Source organism: Perissodus microlepis, chromosome 3 (assembly GCF_051167445.1).
Source record: "Perissodus microlepis isolate ML-2025 ecotype Zambia chromosome 3, ASM5116744v1, whole genome shotgun sequence".
In the NCBI taxonomy this organism is placed as follows: Eukaryota; Metazoa; Chordata; class Actinopteri; order Cichliformes; family Cichlidae; genus Perissodus; species Perissodus microlepis.
The window spans coordinates 33,222,028-33,243,213 of record NC_140463.1 but is presented as its reverse complement, the minus strand read 5'-3'; the positions used below and the strand labels follow the sequence as shown (position 1 = coordinate 33,243,213).

Below are 21,186 nucleotides of genomic sequence, written 5' to 3'. Positions count from 1 at the left end.
TTTGAAGAATATTTTTAGTGTCAGTCTTTCCATCACATACGCCTCACTCTATGGTGTGTGTCAATGGTTACCGACCTTTTTCATCTGACATACACCCACAGCCCTGTCAGATGGATTCAAGAACCCCTTCATCTTCACTGTGCCTCATGTTCAAAAGTGTACATTTGAACTCTTTCTTTAAACTGGACTACTTTCACTGTACCATTTATCAGTCATGGTTGGCAAAAATGTCTCAAGAATGCATCTGCTATCAGTTACTACTCCATTTACCAGCTCTCAATTAGTGACCCAAGTAAACTATAGATGAGCCGAACACTGTTTTAGCCAACAAACTTCCTGCTTGCCCATACTTTTAGCAAAAGGTTTACAGTGGTCCCTCGCTATACCGTGGTTCAACTTTCGTGGCCTCGCTGATTTTTTTTGTGCACTTTTCCATGTTTTTTTTGTTTTTTTTTACAGCGCATAGTGTTCTGCATCCTGATTGGCTGTAGACCATTGTCAATCAATCTCGTGCCGTGTCTCCTGTACAGTGCAGAGTGCGTTCAGCTTGTCAAATTTACATAAATCTTTGATCTCCAGCAGTGTGACTCTGAAGTGTTGTACTGTATGTTTGTAAGTTTTCTCCCCAACAAACACAACAATGTCCACGAAACGTTTTGCACCCTCAAAGGCAGCCGCGGGTGTGTTTGGTTTCATTCTATATAAGACTTATTTTTCTAGGTTTGAACTTTGAGAGTTTAAACAAGAGAGAAAAGTGTGAACATGTTCATGCCTGTCTGAGAAAATTTTATAAAGTGTGTAGTGAGGGGTTTTACAGCCTTCACACATCTATAACAATTGTAAAAAATAAAGTTCGCTACTTCGTGGATTTCACCTATCGCGGGTTATTTTTGGAACGTAAGTCCTGCGATAAATGTTAAAGATAAGATGTTTCAAGTCCAACTTGAGTTATACCATCCAGGTTGTTGTGATAGTGTCCTTCAGCTCATCTATATTTTTTGGTTCTGGTGTTTCTTATGTTCTGCTTTACAGTACCTCACAGCTTTTCTGTGAGGTACTGTCAAGTACCAACGTGAACCTCACCTGAACCTGAACCTCATACATTCTCTGTAAGGTTAGGGTCATGTGACTTGGCTGGCCAGTTGAGCACAAGCTCTCTGGGCAGGTGCCAAGTCCTGCTGGAAAAGGAAATCAGGATCTCCATAAAGTTCTTCAGCAGATGAAAGCATGACGCGCTGTAAAACCTCCCGGTATACGCTTGCCGCGCTGACTGACACAGTTGACCAGGTGACACAGCACCTCACTTGTAACAGTTACAGCTGTGTTCCTGAAGATTTCCCTCATGGATGCTCTTGATGCACTGACTCCAGCCTCAGTCCACTCGGCATAAAGCTCTTCCGAGTTCTTGAATCAACTTTATTCGGCGGTCCTCTCGAGGCTATAGTCATCCCTGCTGCTTTTGCAGCTTTTCTCACCCCATGTTTCGCTTCAAGTTAACTTGTAATTACTATGGTTCAGTACAGCTCTCTGTGAACAGCCAGCCTCTTCAGCAATGACCCCCCCATAGCTTACCCTGGGTGTAAAGGGTGTTGATACGTGTCATTTGGACAAATGCTGTCCAAATCAGCAGTCTTTCCTGTGATTATGATTGGTTACGAGTGCTGAATTAGACTGAGACATTCACAATATTTAATTTACTCAAACTCTAATAATTTGAGATACAGGATTTCTGATTTTCATGCGTTTTTAGGCCTAAATCATCAAAAATAAACAATAAAAAGGCTTGAAATATTACACTTTATGTATGGGATATATGGCAGTTTACGTTTTTTGAATTATTTTTAAAAAAATTGTATGTTTAGATGAATTTTAGTCATCCAAACAGTGAGATGTCAGTGAGCCTCCTCTCCTTCACTGGTTCAGCACACGCTGTTCTTCTTTGGATTTCTGTTCACTTTGACATTCTTCGAGGGAGACACTGAGTCCCCGCCAGCTCCAGGCTATTCTACTTTTTAAAAAACGAGATGTGGCAAAAAAGGGAAAAAGATGAATTTTCCCATCAAGGAAATCAATAAAATTCGTACATTGGCATGCTACAGCAGTATAGTTTGTTAACCTCTTTCAAGCATTTTCATTAGTCTGCATTTCCAGTTGCAATAACTTTCATGTCATGATTCGTGCAGTTTCCTTCCTGTTCTTAGCAAAGAAATGTAACGGATGAAAAAAAGCAAGCCGAGAGGATGTTACACCAAGCGAAGGTGTTTCTTCATCCTGAACATTTGAGCAAAGCACATTAAACCCATGCGTGAGGTATCCAAAAATACATTTCCTGAAAGAGGCGGTGTGACGCCCCCTTTGTGACCACACACAAATGTTTGTGGTTATTCTGAGAGCATCATTTAGTCATATTATATTCCGATAAACTGTCACGCTGTCAGTGCTGCGTTTTGTTTTTTTGCTTTTCGTATGATGAGTTGATGCTTTGCACATTTTCACTTGGAGGATATTTATATTTCAAAAAACATAACTTTATAAATTCTTTTTTAGAGGACAGTATTGCTGCTTGCATAGTGTTCATATCAGCTTATAGAGTGTTTTAAATGCATTTCTTATTCCGGCTTGTGTAGAACAGCTACCGCTGTGGGTTCTGCTTTGGACCTGTGATGCGAGTCTTTGTGTGTGTTTACAGTCCTTTGGTATTTCTTGTGTTTCCACTTTGCGGGCTTTGATAGTACCGTGTCTTGGGCGGTGGAGGGATGGGCTTTACAGCGTGTGCTTCATGTCTGCTTTTATGTTTGCTTGAAAAGTTGCAGAGGAAGATATCTGAGAGGCCTTTTGAATACATCTTTTGAATGTAAACCCTGTGCGGAACATGATGGAGCACACTACGTTTGAGCCATTTATCTGCACAGTAATCCAGGGGGATTTACAGTAAGTTAGACATCTCGGTGTCCCGCTCAAGGACACTGCTTGAAGACTCCAAACAGCGTTAGATGTGCCATTGATGGGACAATTGACTGTTTGCTAAACCCGTCTTTCCAGCAGCAATTGTCTAATGATAGCTACCAGAGGAGTCTAAGGCCTGTAAAGCTTTGGATTCCTTTGTATGCGTTGTGCTGCGAGACAATCTGCAATGTCTTTTTTTGTGGTTTTATCAAACCCCCAAACAGCAAAAAATATAAGAAATTGACTGATTAATGTGTTTATCTGCTGCTATAGGACTCCTATATCCTGTGAAAAAGTGCGCCCCACTTTTAGTAGCAATGACATGAATTTACTGAAAATACTAGTTTTCTGCATGACTTTATCACTGTCTCACTTGCTTGTGGAGGACTTTTGGCCCGTTTGCTTGTGTTCATTTATGTTTGGCATTTGTTCATCCAGAGCTCTCCTCAACAAAGTCGTTCATCATCTTAACGTAGCAGTAGCTGCTGTTCATTAAAAGTGGTCAACATGTGGAAGTAACAACCTCTTAAGTGTCTCTTTGATGCAATGACATGGCAGCTTTTTTTGTTTTTTTTGAAGATATTAATAACTTAAAGTGGTTATCACATTTCATGAAACGGAGCGTTTGAAACGCCTGAGCGGCAGTAGATAAGGATTTGGACATCGACGAACAATTTGAACCCCAAAATAAGAATTTCAGAAGAAGTGATACTCTTAAAGCCAAGATAAGCTGCTCTGTGAAATATAGTAACTCCTCTTTGTGACTTTCTTTGTTTTCTTCCAAACTTGAGACAAATTAGAGTATTCAGAGAAGTGTGGCTGCTTCTCATTAAAACCTGTACCTTTTTTTTTCTTTTTTTTCTTTTTTTTCTTTTTATCGTATATTTTAATTAGGTGTTGTCTTGACTGAAATTATCCCCGCCACATTTTGCTTGAGGCTTGCAAATCTCTGAGAAGCAGCTATCTGTATCTCCACTGCTAGCACTTTTCAGCTTTGCAGGATAGTGGGGTTTTTTTTCTCCTTCCAGCGGCTGAGTTAATTTTCACCAATTGTAGCTCATCCTGTGTTTCAATTACTTTTCCTTTCAGGCTCGAGTTTTCTGTATCAGTATGCAGCGGAGGTTTAGGAGCCAATGTAGCTCACAGAACAAATGCAAAAATGATGAGTTAACACTATGATTCAAAGACTTTAGGATGCCCTGATCTCTTTTTGTCTGGTTCTCTCCCTGGCTTTTCTTGATTTCCTTCCCTCTTGTATTCACTCCTTTACACGCTCACACTTGTATCCACATGCACCATCTGCCTCCCTTTTTCTCTCGTATCTGTCTCTCACTCATTCACGTGTCCACAGGGGAGCGCCAGGAGTGGATGGAAACTCTTCAGACGGCCACGCGCCCCCCCGCCTGCGGCTCCCAGAAGCGCTCCGGCACCCTCCCTCACGCCTCCTCCACAAACAAGCGAGGCTTGCTGGAGCTCCGCGGTTACAAAGGCAGAGTGCTGGTGTCCCTGGCGGGGAGTAAAGTCAGGCTCTGCAAAACAGAACAGGTACTTCCAACACCGTCGGGACTTCCTCTCTACAGAATGACAGCTTCCTGTTTTTTGTTTTTTTTTGTTTTTTAAAAGGGGAAGATGAGAGCCTCTCTAAAGCAGTGGTGGCAGATGTGGAAATGCTCTTGAATGTGTAATGTGCACAAAGTAAATATATTTGCTTGAAATTACTTTAGGGTACACTGAGATGCATTGGGCTCTCTGGAAAGACTGCTTATAGCCACGTTGACCTAAAGCTCGATCACAGCCACAACGGGCTGAAGAAGAAATGATACAAGACGAAGAATGTAGTGAAGTTAAAGTTGACGTGTTGTGCATGTAGCTGAAAATTGAAAATAGAAGCAGATGCTGAAATGTCTTAAGCCTGTGTTCTTTTAAATGTCCAGCAGAGGGCAATAATTCTGTTTACATGGTTGTATGAAAGTATGTTGGAAAACATCTCAAATACTCATTTGAGTAGTTGATACATTTGAGTTCAAGCAATAGTTTTGAGTCTTTTTGAATGCACCATGACATTTAGGTTGTGAATTGTGGCTGTCATGTATGTGTTTTTGGTTTCTCAGTCAGCTCCACCCTCTGCTTGTAACATCAAGTTTTGAAACAGAATGATAGCTAAGGCGAAAATAGTAGTAGTTAGCATGAAAAATGCCGACATGTCTGCAAACACGTGCAAACGAGTGGTAGTGAAACTGTGAAAGTGCGATGCATACTGGACGTTCGCCTTCAAAGTAGAAGTTGCACGTGTTGAAATGTTGTGGTTGCAACAATAAGGCACAACCTTGACTTTAAAGGCCAACATTCTGTTTGTCATGCCTCACTTTTTTCAAGTTTCACTGCAGCTCAGAGAGAGCGCTTAAAGACAAGTCGGTGTCTTCCCTACAAACTACGAGTTACCACGGCAACCTGCTAGCAACCAAGGCAAAGCACGCTTTATGCAGCTGAAGTGCTCTGTTCCCACATGTCATCAATCCATGTGGGAACAGAGCCTTGTTTAACCCATTGGTAAAGATGGCTAAGTCCATCTTTTATATACAGTCTGTGTAATATTTACTATGTAAAATATGGCCTCTTTAGGCAAATCTACTTCAGTGGTGATCTTTAAATCCAGGTTAAAAACTCGCTCAGTGGGTAACTTTATTTATTGTATTTATTGTTCTCATTGTACTTTTTATATTTCTGCTGCACAGCACTTTGGTCGGCCATGTGTTGTTTTTAAAGTGTTACATAAATAAATTCTGGTATGGTAAATAATTAGCAGAAGGAAAAATCTAGTGTTTGTATGTTATCTTTAACATCAACATAGTGCCTCAGTGGATGTTAGTGATTGCTTTAAATTTGCAGGTTTATCGAGTGTGGGGACCTTTGAGGCGATAACTAAACACTCATTCAGATATTTTAATTGGCATTCATATGATTAGTATGTTATTGACTGCATGTGTCGGGTTTATTTGTTTGTCTGAGTCTAATTAAAATTCTCACATAACAGGCACGCGTGGCAGGTTCACGGCATTTTGGAGGATAAGTACATCTACATATTTTTAGCCATACAGACAGATTGGAGCTAGCATGTGCACTATGATTCTTTCGATTGTTTTCTCTTCAAAGTATGTTCTGCTTATTGTTTTTGCTCATTAATTGTTTTGGATGACATTTTCGCATACAGCGTTTGGAAAACATTTGAAGAGTGAGACAAAGGCGGATTTATAAAGAAGGAAAGAGAGAGAGAGTTTCAGACAGACAAGTGTATCGCCCGCTGAAATTCTTACACTTCTGACCATCTGTCCATATGTCTGCTATTGATGGCTGTCAGCGTTCTCTTAATTTGCGGACGCGAGTCGAAGCCCACACTTGTCTCCGTGCAACTGCAGTTTCATCCGATTGAATGCAAGCTGTCAGGAGCAGACAGGTGTCACAGTGTTATTGTTTCAGTGTTATTAGCATGCAAGGATTCTCCCAACTGCAGCACCTCATCCGATCGCATATTTATGCGAGTGTTTAGTGCAGAACCGCAAGACGGGGAAGGAGGAGACCTAAGCAGAGAATAAGAGAAGTTGACCCTATTCAAAGGTGATACACTGAGATAAGTTTGTTAAGGTCCAAACAGTGGCAGGACAAAAATACCTACCACTGTTTGTTCCAGTGGCGGTGAGACTTGTACTGTTAGCATATTGTTGACGTGACCCCTTAAACTGTAGCAGTTTTCATCTGTTTACACTCATCATTACTGAATCTCAGATGCTGAGAGAATTAGCACCCAACCTGTTTGTTCTTTAATGAGTGAATACATTAGAAGCAGAGAGAGAGAGATGGCTTGTATGGAAGATTAAAATGTGCTTTTTTAATTAATGTATTTTCTAGAAAACACTTTTTTTTCCCTCAAGCTATCGTCCAATATCCCTTATTAATGTAGACCTTAAAATAATCTGCAAAGCTCTCTCAAAGAGATTAGAGAAAATAACCCCCCTTTTAATTCATCCTGACCAAACTGGTTTTATAAAAGGTAGGCACTCATCAACAAATACACGTAGATTACTTAATTTAATAGACTACTCATGCAGTAAAAACACTGAAACCATAATATTTTCTTTAGATGCAGAAAAAGCATTTGACAGAGTTAACTGGAAATTTCTATTTGCAACTTTACATAAATTTGGTTTCGGACCCTGTTTCATAAACTGGTTAAAAATATTATATAACTCCCCAACAGCTTGTGTCAGAACAAATGACCAAACATCCTCCCGCTTCTCTCTTCTGAGGGGCACCAGACAGGGATGCCCACTCTCCCCTTCACTGTTTGCAATTTTTATTGAGCCACTAGCAGCAGCAATTAGACAGGCTACAACAATTAAGGGCATAAAATGTAAGAATATAGAACATAAAATCAGCCTTTATGCAGATGATGTGTTACTTTTTCTCCAAAACTCACAAACCAATATCTCTGGGGTAATTGCATTGATAAATTCCTTCTCAAGTGTCTCAGATTATTCAATTAACTGGTCGAAATCAACAGTTCTTCCGATTAATTGCTCCTTCCATAATTCTTCTCCTTCCCCACTGCAATGTGGAAATATAAAATATTTAGGTATTAATGTCTCTCCTAAACTTTCAGAATTAACTAAATTAAACCACATCCCACTTTTAAAGACAGTAGAAGGCGACCTGGCTAGATGGAAATCTTTACCCATATCACTCATGGGAAGGGTCGCCGCTATAAAAATGATGATCTTGCCAAAAATAAACTATTTATTTTCAATGATCCCAAATAAGCCATCACAAGATTGGTTCAGATCTCTAGACTCGTACATTTCTAAATTCCTTTGGAAAGATAAACCCCCACGTATCAGCTTAAAAACACTACAAAGGACCAAGGATAAAGGAGGATTAGATCTGCCTAACTTTAATCACTATTTTTTAGCCAACAGGCTTCAGTTCATCTCTAGATGGTTTAAACACACCTTCTTAGATGAACCTTGGATAGATGTAGAACAGGCACTATGTAATAACCTAGAAATTTCAGACCTACCATTTATCAGCTCAAACATCAAACGACATGAATGCTTTAAAAGCATCAATATTAGCTCTTCTCTGACAGCATGGTGGGAGTTTCTAAAAATGACTGAGTCTTCATTAATCCCATGCAAACGTACACCTATCTGGAACAACCCGGACATATTACAAAACAATAATATGATAAACTTTTCAGATTGGAGTTGCAAAGGAATTAAATACTTGGAACATATATTGGAAGGAACAGACTTTATTTCGTTTGACAGACTAGTTATACAATATGGGATCAACAAGAAACGATTTTTGGAATATCAACAAATTAAATCCATAGTAAAAAAGAAATTTAATCCCAGTGAAGCTGAATTACAAACACCACCAAGTGTGGTACAATTTCTTAGTCTAAAACCCCCCAAATTATTGTCTAAAATATACAGAACACTTTCTAAAATAGATGAATCAATATCCCTTCCTATTGCAAAATGGGAAGCAGATTTATCAATCAACTTAGACCCAAACCTTTGGTCTCAGATATGCTTAAAAACCTTTCAATGGATCAGAAATCCCAGTTTGCAATTAATACAATACAAAATATTACACAGAGTGCACTATACTGGTCATAGGATGTTCAAGATGGGCTATACGCCTTCCAACAACTGCTCACACTGCACAGCAAATACACCGGACAATTACATCCACGCTCTTTGGTTCTGTCCACCAGTTCAGAAATTTTGGCGTGAGATATGTGAAGACTTATCAAAGTGTCTGAAATGTAACATTCCAGCCTCCCCTTTAGTATGCTTGCTGGGCAACTTGGATGAGGTCACTGCAGAAATAAACACAGCCCACGTTGTTTTTACGGCCCTATGCATTGCCAAGAAAATGGTCCTCATTAACTGGAAAAATAAAAATAATCTTAATTCTAACCAATATAAAAACCATCTAATAGATCACATTAGTCTTGATACAACCTCTGCCATCACATTTGATCAATCCCTTTGGGCTCCTTTGATCGGCTTCATCACCTAGTGGGGGTGGGGGGTCATGGTTTGGTCCTGCCTTCGCTATTGTGGTTGATGTGGGGGTAGGGACGGCCTTAGGGCGTCTGGGGAGTCCCTAGGGACGTTTCCCTGGAGGGCCTAACCTGGGGGCTGTGGCCATGACCTGGTTAGAAGCTCTGGGGCTCTTGGATGGTGTTTTCCTTGTGGCTGCGTACAGCGGAGATGGGGGAGGGTCTGTGCTGGCGGACGTTGGTTACTGGCCTGGTAGCCTGGCTGCCCCTGGGAGGGTCCGGGACGGGCGTGGAGGCTTGGGGGTCTGGGGGTGCTCCGCCCCCCGGTCTGGGGTGCTGGCCGGGCCTTGGGGGCTTGGGTCCTGGCTGTTGTGTCGCCGGAGTAGTGGGCGGGTGGGTGCAGGGGGGCTCAGCCCCAGTGCAGGGGACCTCTGGTGCATCGGCCCAACTAGGGGGCTCTCTAACTGGTGGGGAGGTTGTTATATCTTTGCAGGTGGTCTCCTCACTACAGGAGCTCACTCTGCAGGTGGGGGGAGAGATATAGGAGAGGGGGAGAATGAACTAAACCTGGGTGTCTATTGTCTTGTGTAGTTTGGGAGATGATTGGATGATGGGGTGGGTGCAGTTTTCTCTGGGGTGGAGTCGGGTGGGCTGCCCCGGACTCTGTGGGGCTGGGCAGTGCTGCTGCTGCGGGCCCCGGTCCGGACGGGCCTGGGCCTCCTTGCCCTGGTGGGTTCCAGAGTGTGGGGGTGCCTACTGGGGTCAGCGGGGGAGCTGGCCCCAGGGAGGGGCCGCTTGCCCCTCCCTTTCTTCCCTCCCCATCCTCAGCTGCCTCCCTATTCCCGCTCTACCACACCCACCCACACACGCAGGGCTTGGGGTGCAGGTATGTCACCAGGGTGCAGGGGAGGCACTCCCCCTCTGTCCCCTTCTGGCCGCCTGTGCCTCAATTTTATTCTGCAACCTAGACATCCACATTACTCACACTCTCACATAACACATACATATAGGGCCTTGGGGGTGGGCACGTTTTACAGCATCCAGAGGATGGTCGTTGTACTCCAACCCACCTCTGGCGCTGGTGCCCTACCCTCAATTTTAAATGCATTTAGACACTGAGGGTTTTCGGGAGGAGCCGTGCTGCTCTCTGAGAGGAAGCTAGTACCATGCTCTCCTGAGTTTTAAATGCACTTTAGAACAGCACACAACAACATTACATATGAGCGGGCGTAGGGAGGTTTGAGGTCTTCACTCACCCCGGTTCTGTTAGCCGTCAGGGCTGGGGGGCTGGGAGGAGGTGCTGGCCGTCAGACTGGGGTCTGGGATGCGGGGCCTCCCTGCTACTGCAGATAAGGAGGTGGTCCGCTTGCCTCCACCCCAGAGAGAAGGGTTACATCTCCTGGGTCTAGGTGCGGCTTGCCCCTCTGGGGGCGGGGGTACCTGGACCTGGGATATAGAGTATGTTTGGGGAGTGCGACTGTCTGTGCAGTGTCTATTTGTGTCTGTCTACACGTTGGGTGAGTGCCGAGTATTTGGTTGTGCATATGGGGGTGGGAATGCACGTCTGTGTCCGCGTGTGCCTGTTTGTCTGTGTCTATATGTCAGGTTGGGTCTTAGACTCAACCTCTCTGGGTACATCTCAGGCCCTCTAAAGTACGGAGGCCTATCTCCCCTCACCACACTCCCTGCCGGTGGCTGATGCCCTTAGACGTTGGTGTGTTGGTGGTCCTTGTCATCTGGGGCTGGGCGCTCATGCATGTACCGGCTCACTCCTGGTGGCCGATTGGCGGGGCTGGGCGCCTGTGGCCCGGCTGGGCTCCTTCCGGGGGGTGGGATGCCCTCAGGCCTCTGGCCTCTGGGCCTGAAGCTCGGTCCTCTCTGGCACAGCTGGCTGCCGGCGGAGCCCGCGGGCACGCCACTGCAACCCCCTCTGGCCTCTGCTCCGTAGCTGCGGGGTGACCTCTCCTTTGGGGCTCTACTCAGCTCTTCCCAGGAGGGTGGCACGGTTCCCCCCCCCTTTTGGTGGTCCTCCTCGGGTCCTTGTACTCTGGGGCCTCTGGATATCTGGGGCCTGGATCTCCTCCATACCTGCTTCATACCCTGGTGGACGGGGCTATGGCTCCCCACACTCCCTAGCAGATCGTTACATGGAGAAACCTTTGGAATACAAGCATGCTGATCCACACAGGTATGCACACAGGTGTACACACGGGTGTTCACAGACGCGGACTACACCTTTCTTGGCTGCTGCCTCAAAGCACATTGTGCGCTGTCTATCTTGCGTGCTGCACAATATCGTTTATTATTTAGTATCTACTGTTATCTACTGCTAGCTAGTTTATTGTGATGGTGCTGTTTTTATTATGTTGCTCTTTGTTGTTTGCTTTCTCTTCTGTTTTTTTTTCTCCATACAGGTGATCCAGGCGTTTTGTTTGTTTGTTTGTTTTTTCCTTTCTTCCCCCCCTTCTCACCATCTCTTCTCCCCTTTGGTTTTCTTTCTCTCCCTCTCTTTCTTTCATTCTTTCTCCCTGTCCTATCCCCCAGTCACGTCTGTCCCGTTTGTAGCAACCGAAAATAAAATAAATACATAATTATAATAAAGGTCAATCAAATGGACCAATATGGCAAGGCCATGATGATCCACTTGGTAAAATAAATCCGCTTGGCATCTTTCTTGGCCTTAAGACAACAATTCTGATGGCTAAAGATCCAAACGGGACACAAAAAAAAAAAAAAAAAAAAAAGAAAACGCTTTTTAATGTTTTTACTTTTTGTGCATTTATGTTTTATTTTTAGCCTGTTTTACTCCCAGATAAAAATGCACTAATTGAAGACGTGACTTAAGCAGTCATAAAAGTACTTGTCTAAATACACCCAGAGGTTTCAGGCTGTACTTTTGTGATGTTTTGATGGAGTAACTATTTACAGTCAGAATACTCAAAATACAAAACTACAACTAAAACTACAATTCAGATTCACCCTTAGGTGCCGGCTGGATCCCAGCGCACATATACAATGCTGAAGTAATCTTTTAAAATGCTTACCTCCAGGTTTCTGCATTACTTCATAATTGCTGAGTGATCAGTTGAATTTTTTACAATCTGGTGCATTCTTGCTTTTTGCTGTTTTTAAATCACTACTCGATGCAAAGGGTGTAGTTGTTGGCAGTGTTGAAATCCTCTGGAGGGTTGATGAATGGATATAGTAGCAGCATTTCTGGTGAACATTTGAAATCTTCAAATGAGAACTACTGATTCAGTATTACATTTGAGAGACGGATTTTAAAAAGGAATGGTCAGCATTCAAGAAGCTGAAGTCAAGATATCTTTATTTTTGGTCCCTTTGAGTGGAGCTCAAAACTCCATAGTATCTTTTATTAAGCAAACCTGCCTGGTACATTCTGGTGTCTTGCAAACTTTTTGATCCCAGTTTATAACACAGACTTTCCTTTAAAAATTTGTAGACTCCAATCTCAAGCAGAGATACAGTATCTGCTTGAGGAATTATTTAAGCCTTATACATACTTACTTACATATTATTAAAAGTGTTCTTAGCTTAGCTTGTCGTGAGTAGAAGGGAGTGTAATTTAGCCTTACAAAGGTGAGAAAATGTACTTACTAACAGCAGATGGCATAAAAGATGGTCATGGCTTCTGGGTGTGAAAGGTGAAATGCATATCAATGTGACTTAAACCTTTAGAGATAACAGAGATAACTCTTTGTTGTCACTGCACAGTCATACCTCGAACAATAGTACAACGAAATTGGAAACTGTCCTGCGTCAGCACAACACAAACAAGACAACACAACACAGTAGTAAAAAACACACCTACCTACCCACACACACACATATACGTAGAAAATATAAAAAACAAAACACTGAACGTGAGGAGCAGTGAGCCGCTGCGTCTATGCGTGCCACCATCTTAACACATGTGATGCTAACCATGTAATGCATATATATTATGCATATCTGTGTATAACAGTTAAATATGCTGGCAGGCTTACTTTAAAATTTTGGATAGGGATGACAGTACAGTCTGGATTTGGTGCTAATCCTAAGCTAATTTAGCTGTATGTGACACTGAGAAATTAGCATGAAACTCTGTAAGAAAAACATGTGATCTTACTTTGAAAGGTTTTTTTTTTTTTTTTTTTTTTTTTTTTTTTTTTTTAATGTTTAAACTGACATTAGCAGCTAACACTAGTGATAACCTACAAACTTGGCTAGTAAGTTACAACTTTACAGCATCCTAGCGTTAAATGGAATGCTAATTTTGGCTAGTGAAAGCTTACATCAGCGGTCCCCAACCCCCGGGCCTCGGACCGGTACCGGTCCGTGAGTCGTTTGGTACCGGGCCGCGAGAGTTGAGGCTCAGGTGTGAAATGTATGGTTTTCAGGGTTTTTATCGGTCTTTTCACGTGTGTTATGAATAAATTTTCTTTTTTTCGGTACCGGTACTAGTTTTATTTTGTTGTATTTATCCACGACACCTTAAAGGCTGGTCCATGAAAAATATTGTCGGGCATAAACCGGTCCGTGGCGCAAAAAAGGTTGGGGACCGCTGGCTTACATGAAACTCAAAGCAGCTACACCATAAACTATGAACCACTTAGCTTTACTGTAGTAGTGTATATATTCAAATTATTCCAAGTACTCATGAGGCTTCTTGGTGGTATTAATACTTTACATGCACATTAGCATGCTTGTTAGGAACAAAAGAATTAAACGCCCCTGATGTAGCTGACTTAGTGTTAATGTACATCTTTGTTTTGTTGTTGTGGACCTTCCGTCTCCATTTTAGTCATAAAATAAAGAAGAGATAAGTTTGCTCTTAAAGTTTCCCTTGAGTCTCTCATATTTGATGTTAGTCCAATTAAACCCTGATAGTCCCTGTTCATGTACAGCTTCTCTGTTCTCTGCCTGCTCCTGTCCCGACAGCGAGATATAACATCTGAGATGGAAAGATACCTCACAGCCGTGATACTATTTCTTAAAGTGCCTGACACGTATTTGTGTGCATATTTGATAATGCTACATGCATTCGACTCATTTCCATCCCTCCTCTGCTCTCATTTCGTTTCGCTCGCTCTTGTAGTTTTGTTGTTTGCCTTTCATTATTTTCTTCATTAGCCTGAACAAACATCTTTGTTAGAATTCTCTTTTGGGTATCACTCCTTGTCAGCACATTTCCACTTCCTTGATCTGAGACAGCGGGAGAATCGGAGGGAAAGAGAGAATCGGGGAGTGAACAAATTAATTGTATTATTTTAGCTTACAAGCTAAATCCTCGGCATAAATGCAGGAGCAGCTGCGGTGCATATTGCACGGAGGAAAGCAGGCGGCAAATGAAAGACAAGAGACTTAAGAGTCAGAAACTGAGAGATGGAAGTAGGAAGATGAAGTGAACAGGGTGGAAAGACCAGTTCGGTGCAGGGCTTGCATGAGTGAGAATCGAGCGTTGGTGGTTTTGTAAGAAAAGGAGAGAGTGATGGAGAGCAAGAGCACGGGGAGGGAGGTAGACCATAGCCCTGTTCAAGTTCAGTGGAGTGGAGTATTTAATCTAACATGATGAACGAGCTATTGGAAACATCATCCTCCCAGCTCCTCCTTCAACACCCCTACCCCATTTCTCACGGACCGTAAGCCCCGTGATGGAGCTGTGGTTAAGGTCACTTAAACACCAAGGTAAAGAAAGTCAGACAGTGCGCAAAGTGTGTCTCTCACACACACATGGTTACTCTGAGAACCATCTCTCTGCCATGCCCTGCATAGGCAAATTGGTACAAGCAGAGTGACTTGTTTCGTGTCTTATCGTGTCGTACATCACAAGTGTTGCCCACTTTGTTTTCACTCTGGTAGCTCAGGGATTGATTGATGGTTGAATGATCATATTTCTCGCTGTCATCTTGTGTATAATTTAGAATTCCTCCCAGTTCCAAGTTAAATCTTAGCTCAAATGAAAACTTTCAACATGCAGTAGAGCCTTTCCTGGTGGAGGGAGAGGGGGGGGGAAGAGTACACAATGAGATTGCGACTGAAAATTTAATTAATCTTTGCTTTAATTAAATTCTCTGCTCTTCACAAGATCTTCTCTGTGAGACTTAACATCATCCAGAGACTTCGAGGCCGTTTTGTAGCACTGATGCCGCGACTGAATTTGAGATCAAGGCTCTTCGTTTTTTGCCCTCATACCTGATTTAGCTGAAAGATAACAAATTCAAATCTTTTGCTGTGTAACAAGAGCAGTTTACACCTGTCTTTCTTTCTCTTTTCATACTTGGAAGCCGTGATTACAACGCTTGCATATTAAGTTGATTGCAATGGAAAATGTTTGACTAATTACAAATTAAATACTGTTCCTTTTAGCTACTAAATACTATACTGTGTTCAGTGGTACTTTCCTGTCTTAGCTGCCTGCTGAAATGTAGCAGTGAGAGCACCAAAGGCCGCTTAGTTGCAGAAAAACTAAAACATTGAAGATGCTAAAAATGGTCAGAAGGTAATTGCACTGTGGGGTAATGAATCTCTCTGGGTTCATCAGTACAGACCACTTTTTTGACAGTACTAATTTGATTGGTTATTAACACAATAAGACTAAAACAAGCTTTGGTGAGCTGGTTACTGGTTATGTATTCAAAGACACAACAAACAGAACAAATGTAATCATCAGACTAGCGAGGGGGCAAAAAATATTCAAGGCTCTCCCTGAAAAAGACGTCGTGTTAACGCGACCATATGTTAGTCTGATGGTGCCTTTCTAGATGTTACCATCTTACTTGCACAGATTTCTCTTTTCATATTATGTACTGTGGATGATGAGAGATAACCAGTCTGCACATCATCATTCTGAAACTGGAGAGAGATTTTTGCAGATTGTTGAACCTCTGCCTCTCTAAGGTGCTCTTTTTATACCCAGTCACGTTAGGCCTCTTTTTTACTAGCACCTGCTCGACTCGACTCGACTTTATTCGGTTTCAGGCGTTTTAATGTGGGTGGGATTGTTATAGCAAGGCAACCTCAAGTATCACGACTTCATTTGTATGATACATAAATGCAACACAACAATGGAGGGCATTGAGGTGATAGTATACCAGCTGGTTGATCTGTCACTAAAACGTCTGCACCTCGTCGTGTACCTATTGACTTAGCTCACTTGGAACGCTTGCCAAGTAGGTACTATAAAAGGTACTTGATACTGGGGACTACCACCTAATGGAAATCCCTAAGAACAGAGTCCAGCTGAGCCGTGTAGGCCAGGGGTGGCCAACTCCAGGCCTCGAGAGCCGGTGTCCTGCAAGTTTTGGATAACACCCTGGGTCAACACACCTGAGTCAAATGATTACTTCATTACCAGGCCTCTGGAGAACTTCAAGAAATGTTGAGGAGGTAATTTAGTCATTGAAATCTGTGATGGATCAAGGACACATCTAAAACCTGCAGGACACCAGCTTTCGATGCCTGGAGTTGGACACCCCTGGAGTAAGGCGCTAGTGGAAAAGAAGCATTACTGACCTCTTGCCAGTCCGAATATAAAAGCGTTTCGCTGCCAAAGGTTTGTGTCTCTGTTCGCAGTTGTTGTCTATCACATATAGACAGCCTTGAAGCCTGCGCTGCCATCATACTATTTTCAGTAACATCGTGAGTCGAGTAAATGGACCAGACAGCATGTGAAGCTAAAACTGAATGTGACCACAAATTGTGATTAGACAAAAGCTCATGGTGGGGTTGCACTTTCAATAATTTTAACTTTATTGTAATCAAACACCATCATGCAGTAAGTTCACACCTGCTGCAGCGCCCAGCAAACACGTTGCTGTTCCTAGTCATTGCTGCGCGCACACTCAGGACTCATCTGATCTCAGCTGCACACAAATAAAGATTCATGACTGTCTTGTGTGTTTGTGACACTGTCGTGTGTTGTCAGGTCTGTGGGCAGACGCTGTCAGCTGTAGTCAAATGAAGGTTGCACCGAGAAGATTACTTGCGATGCTTCTTGTAGCTGTCTGAAAGTGGTATTAATTGTGTGTTTGCATGCTAGCATTTGTTAATTAGAACAAAGAGCAGCTGAGGCTGATGGGGGAAATAAACCAAAAGAATCTGACCTTTACTGGAGCTAGAATAAAAGTTTCAGAATAATCAAAGTCCCCCTGATTGAGGTCTGTGCATGCTAAGGTCCGGGTGGACTGACACTCGTTGGAGTCATGTGCTATTAGTTACAGAAACCTATGATCTTTATGTTTTTTCCAGACAATCTCACGATGGAAGAGCTGTGAGAGTCTTAAAAGTCTTTACAGCTACCTGCAGGATCCCCAGTCAAGCTTTGTGAAAATGTTTTAACCAAATGACCAAAAATGTGTCTTTTATTGGTTGTTGGTTGAAACGCGCCCTTGACCGACTTTGAGGAATACAGAAATTGAAGACATCGAACTCTTGTCTTCATGCGTTCATGTGACTTCTGTGTTCTCCACCCTGTCGCCACCCTTCGCTGCCTCGCCGCCCGATGTTTAAAATAATCAAATAGTCTTTTGTCTCCATGTGTGCTCTTTTAAACTCGCCTACCCCTGTGCGAGACGGTGCTACCCTGCATGCTTTTAGAGCAGCTTTAAGTGGTTGAGTGGTCATGGAATTGGAGATAGACGTGGAGCCCTGCCTCTATTTGTCTGGGTTTCTTTCAGAGCGGCTCTGTGCTGAGAAGCGACTGACTTGGAAAGCTCTGAGAGAAATAATTGGAATATTCCAAACGGCTTTTGTGCAGAATTCACGAGGTTAAGCGTGAGCAAGACTTTGTCCTTCACGCCTTGTAACAGTTCTCGAGATTTTGTTGATATGAGCTGATTTTTTTTTTTTTTTTTTACTTTTTTAAAATAAAAAATTAGTTTCACCTCCCTGAGATGCTTTGCATATGGACCACAAGTAGTAAGTCATACACATGCGTGAGAACATTCGCCTTAGGGCCTTTTCCCCTCTCTCTCCTCCTATAAGCGCCATTAATGCCTACTACCCCTCAGCAGTTGTAAAAAGGGTTATTTTTTTTACCTCTAATGCCTTTGCTTCTTCTCTCCATCCCTCCATACTTGGTGAATTAATTGGAGAGGGCAGGAGGCTGCAGCACATATTGGGTAGGTAACGAGTGGTGAGGGCTGGACGGCCGCTAACACCCAGCTCTCTAATTGGCTGCCCGAGTGAGATGAGGGTCATTAGATATAGGTGACTGCTTTGCCCTCTCGGCACATGCATTCAGACAGGCGTGAACACTCTTGCCTGCATGCACGCGTACACATGCAGACATCCTTCTGCTGTCATTTATTTTTCTTCCATGTAAATCGTTTGTCCTTCTGCGGGGCGTTTTGTGTGTTTTCTTTTATAACGCCACATCAAGCTCCTCTGCTGATCTGAATGGACGGCAACTGCGAGCTTTGAAGGAGACTGCATTTCTACTCCATGACCCCCACGCTCTCATTACAGCGTCATGCGTCTTCAAACCTCTGAACGCGCTTAACTTAAAAGAGCAACAACTGTACATGGCTGTAATTGATAGGAGAGAGAGGCAAGTTTTTGCTGCCCTCGAGGCCCCCGCGTCAAAAGTTTCAGCTCAATTAGGACCTGGCCATACGAGCCTCACTCTCACATTATCTCTCTCTTTCTCTCCGTCGCTTATGTCATCCTCTTGTGAAATCAGAGGGTCTTAATTACTCATAAAGCTTCACGGGATCTCCGCATGACGCTGCCTCGTTGTCCTCTCTCGGTATCGTTGCGCGGAACTGTGGGACGGGAGAATAATTGGTCACGCTTTTCACTACAGTCCTCTAAATTTGTTTGAAGTAGTCTAATTGGGGCTAACGACGGCCAAATGAAGATTTTGACAACATTAGCCTCAATTGATCCAGCCCACACAATAGCAAAAAGATCAGGCTGGAAATGCTGCAGCATGAAAAAATATTTAAGTAAACTTCCATCTTGGATTGCAATCTGTAAAATCTGGCTGCTCTGAGAAGGTGGTTGCTAATTATTTAGCAAGAGATATGGCAGCGCTCTTCTCCTTCACACACACAAACACGCACGCGCGTCTCACCGCTAGGTCGTGCGTTTTCAAAAAAGCGCCTAATCAGCGTCGATGGCGTCGATTCATTTCCTCCTTTGTTTGGGCGTAATTAGTGCAAATTGTTTTCGCTGGTGAAGAACGGTTAGCGCAGAAAACACACATGATTTATAGCTGGCACAGCGTGGCAGCGTTTAGTGCTCCTCACTTAAGCAGTATTTGTAATTCGCTGTTGGAGTATTTGTGTAGATGGTGTTTTATTCTGGCTTTTTACACACAAACACACACACTCTCTCTGTCAACTGCTCAGCTGACCCCTCGCCTGTCTCACCCACTCTCAGTGAGGATTATCACGACCTCCCTTCACATGCACGTTCTCCCCGGTCTCTCCCTTCCTCTGTGTTCTTGCGCTCTTTGTCACCCTCATCTTTTTGAGTCACGTCTTTTTCGCTGTCTCAGTGCATCAGGGATGCTTTCGAGTGTGTATTATTCTTTACTGTAAAGTTCGAACCCCTCAGTTTTCGGCTCTGTTTTGATGTTTTGCTTATATGTGTGGGAGTGGGTGCGCTTCTTCCGTCTCCCCGTCTGTTTTTCCGTCTCTTTCTGGCTCGGAGCTCTAGGCTATAGAAAATGGTCTAAACTGCTGTGAATGTTGAGGGTGAAGTGGGAGAAGGGAGGGGCATGTAGAGTTACAGTGGAACTTGTGAAAACTGTGCCTCTGCACATAACCCCTATTTTCTGAAATGTGCCTCAGAAAACATTGAAGCTGAAAGCTCGGGTTGGTTTGGATTCCCAAGATGAAACTTTTGGCTTTAACAGAGCTTTGCGGTTATGCGCAGGTATACTCTCCCTATCTCTTTCTGGTTTCTATTGCTTTCTGTGTGTCTCACACACATACACACTTATCCCTGTGTATCTCTGCAACACACAAACACGCACATCACATACAGAGTCAGTTTGTGCGTCACTGGTGAGGAGAGGAAGAAAGCCAATGACAGTTCAGCAGGTCCCTCTCACGAGTCTAACATTATATCCAGTTCCTGTGTGTGTGTGTGTGTGTGTGTGTGTGTGTGTGTGTGTGTTTATGTATATACTATATATACAGCTGTGACTGTGCTTCTTCCTCAGTGTTGACATTCAAGCCTCATTTGAGTAACAGGTTGCGACTTTAATGAGCTGACCTGTTGATCCCACCTTATTAAGCAGGGTCTGTAATTTGACCAGAAGGGGCTTGAAATACTGCCCAGCCAAATATTTGCAGGGCCCCTTAGGGAACATTTTTTTTAATATTTTCTGCATTCATTTTCAACTTGAAGCATATGTCTGTGCTTTACAAGTGGGGGAAATAAAGATGTACAGGAAAGTAACACTCTTTTAGTGAGGAAAAAAAAAACTTTCGCAGTTTGCTTCAGTACAATTCAGAATGCCATGTTAGGCCAACACTTCACAATCAATTTTGTTGCTTATTTATTTACTAAGAAGTAAATAAATTATTTGCCTTTAAGAGGCAAATAAGCACAACATTAATAGAGTCCGACCGATTTGGCAGCAGGCCGATATTAGCTACTTTCCAGTCTTTCAATACCTGCATTTATAATGGTCATCCATCCATCCATCCATCCATCCATCCATCTATTCATGCATCTATTCTCTTCCACCTATCCAGTTGAGAGTCATGGAGGGCTAAGAGACAAGGGCCAAGACACAGGCTACACCCTGAACCGGCTGTTGCAGGGATAACAGATAGAGACGGACAACAATTCATGCTCACATTCATACATATGGCTAATTTATAATCACTAGATAATCTAACCAAATGTAAGTCTTTGGACTAGGGGAGGAAGCTGAAGTACCTGGAGAGTCTCCACAGACATGGGTTGAACATGTAAAACCCACACAGACAAGCCCCAGACTTCTTTCTCTTTGTAGGAGAACGCTGAGATTATTAGCTTGTTTGATGAGCTAGAATAAAAATTAAAAAAGCAATTCAAAGTACAGTGAATTTTAATTCATTAAAATACTTATTTGCATCCTTGTCAAGACTAAGCTGAGAAGATTCAAGGTATTTAATTGTGTACTTTCCAAATATGATGTTAGCGTAAATGTCATGTAATATTAGCTTAGCTTAGCTAGC

The 21,186-nt window shown here is 42.9% G+C and overlaps 1 protein-coding gene across 4 annotated transcripts in view; it reads left to right on the top strand.

Moving 5' to 3' along the window:
- The window catches only part of arap2 (ArfGAP with RhoGAP domain, ankyrin repeat and PH domain 2), a 171,445-nt gene that overhangs the window by 39,214 nt on the left and 111,045 nt on the right, over window positions 1-21,186 (top strand). For all 4 annotated transcript variants that reach the window (XM_084924105.1, XM_084924106.1, XM_084924103.1 and 1 more), the window contains exon 9: window positions 4,298-4,491. In XM_084924105.1, the coding sequence (XP_084780231.1) occupies window positions 4,298-4,491 (194 nt within the window). The remainder of the gene's footprint in view (window positions 1-4,297; window positions 4,492-21,186) is intronic.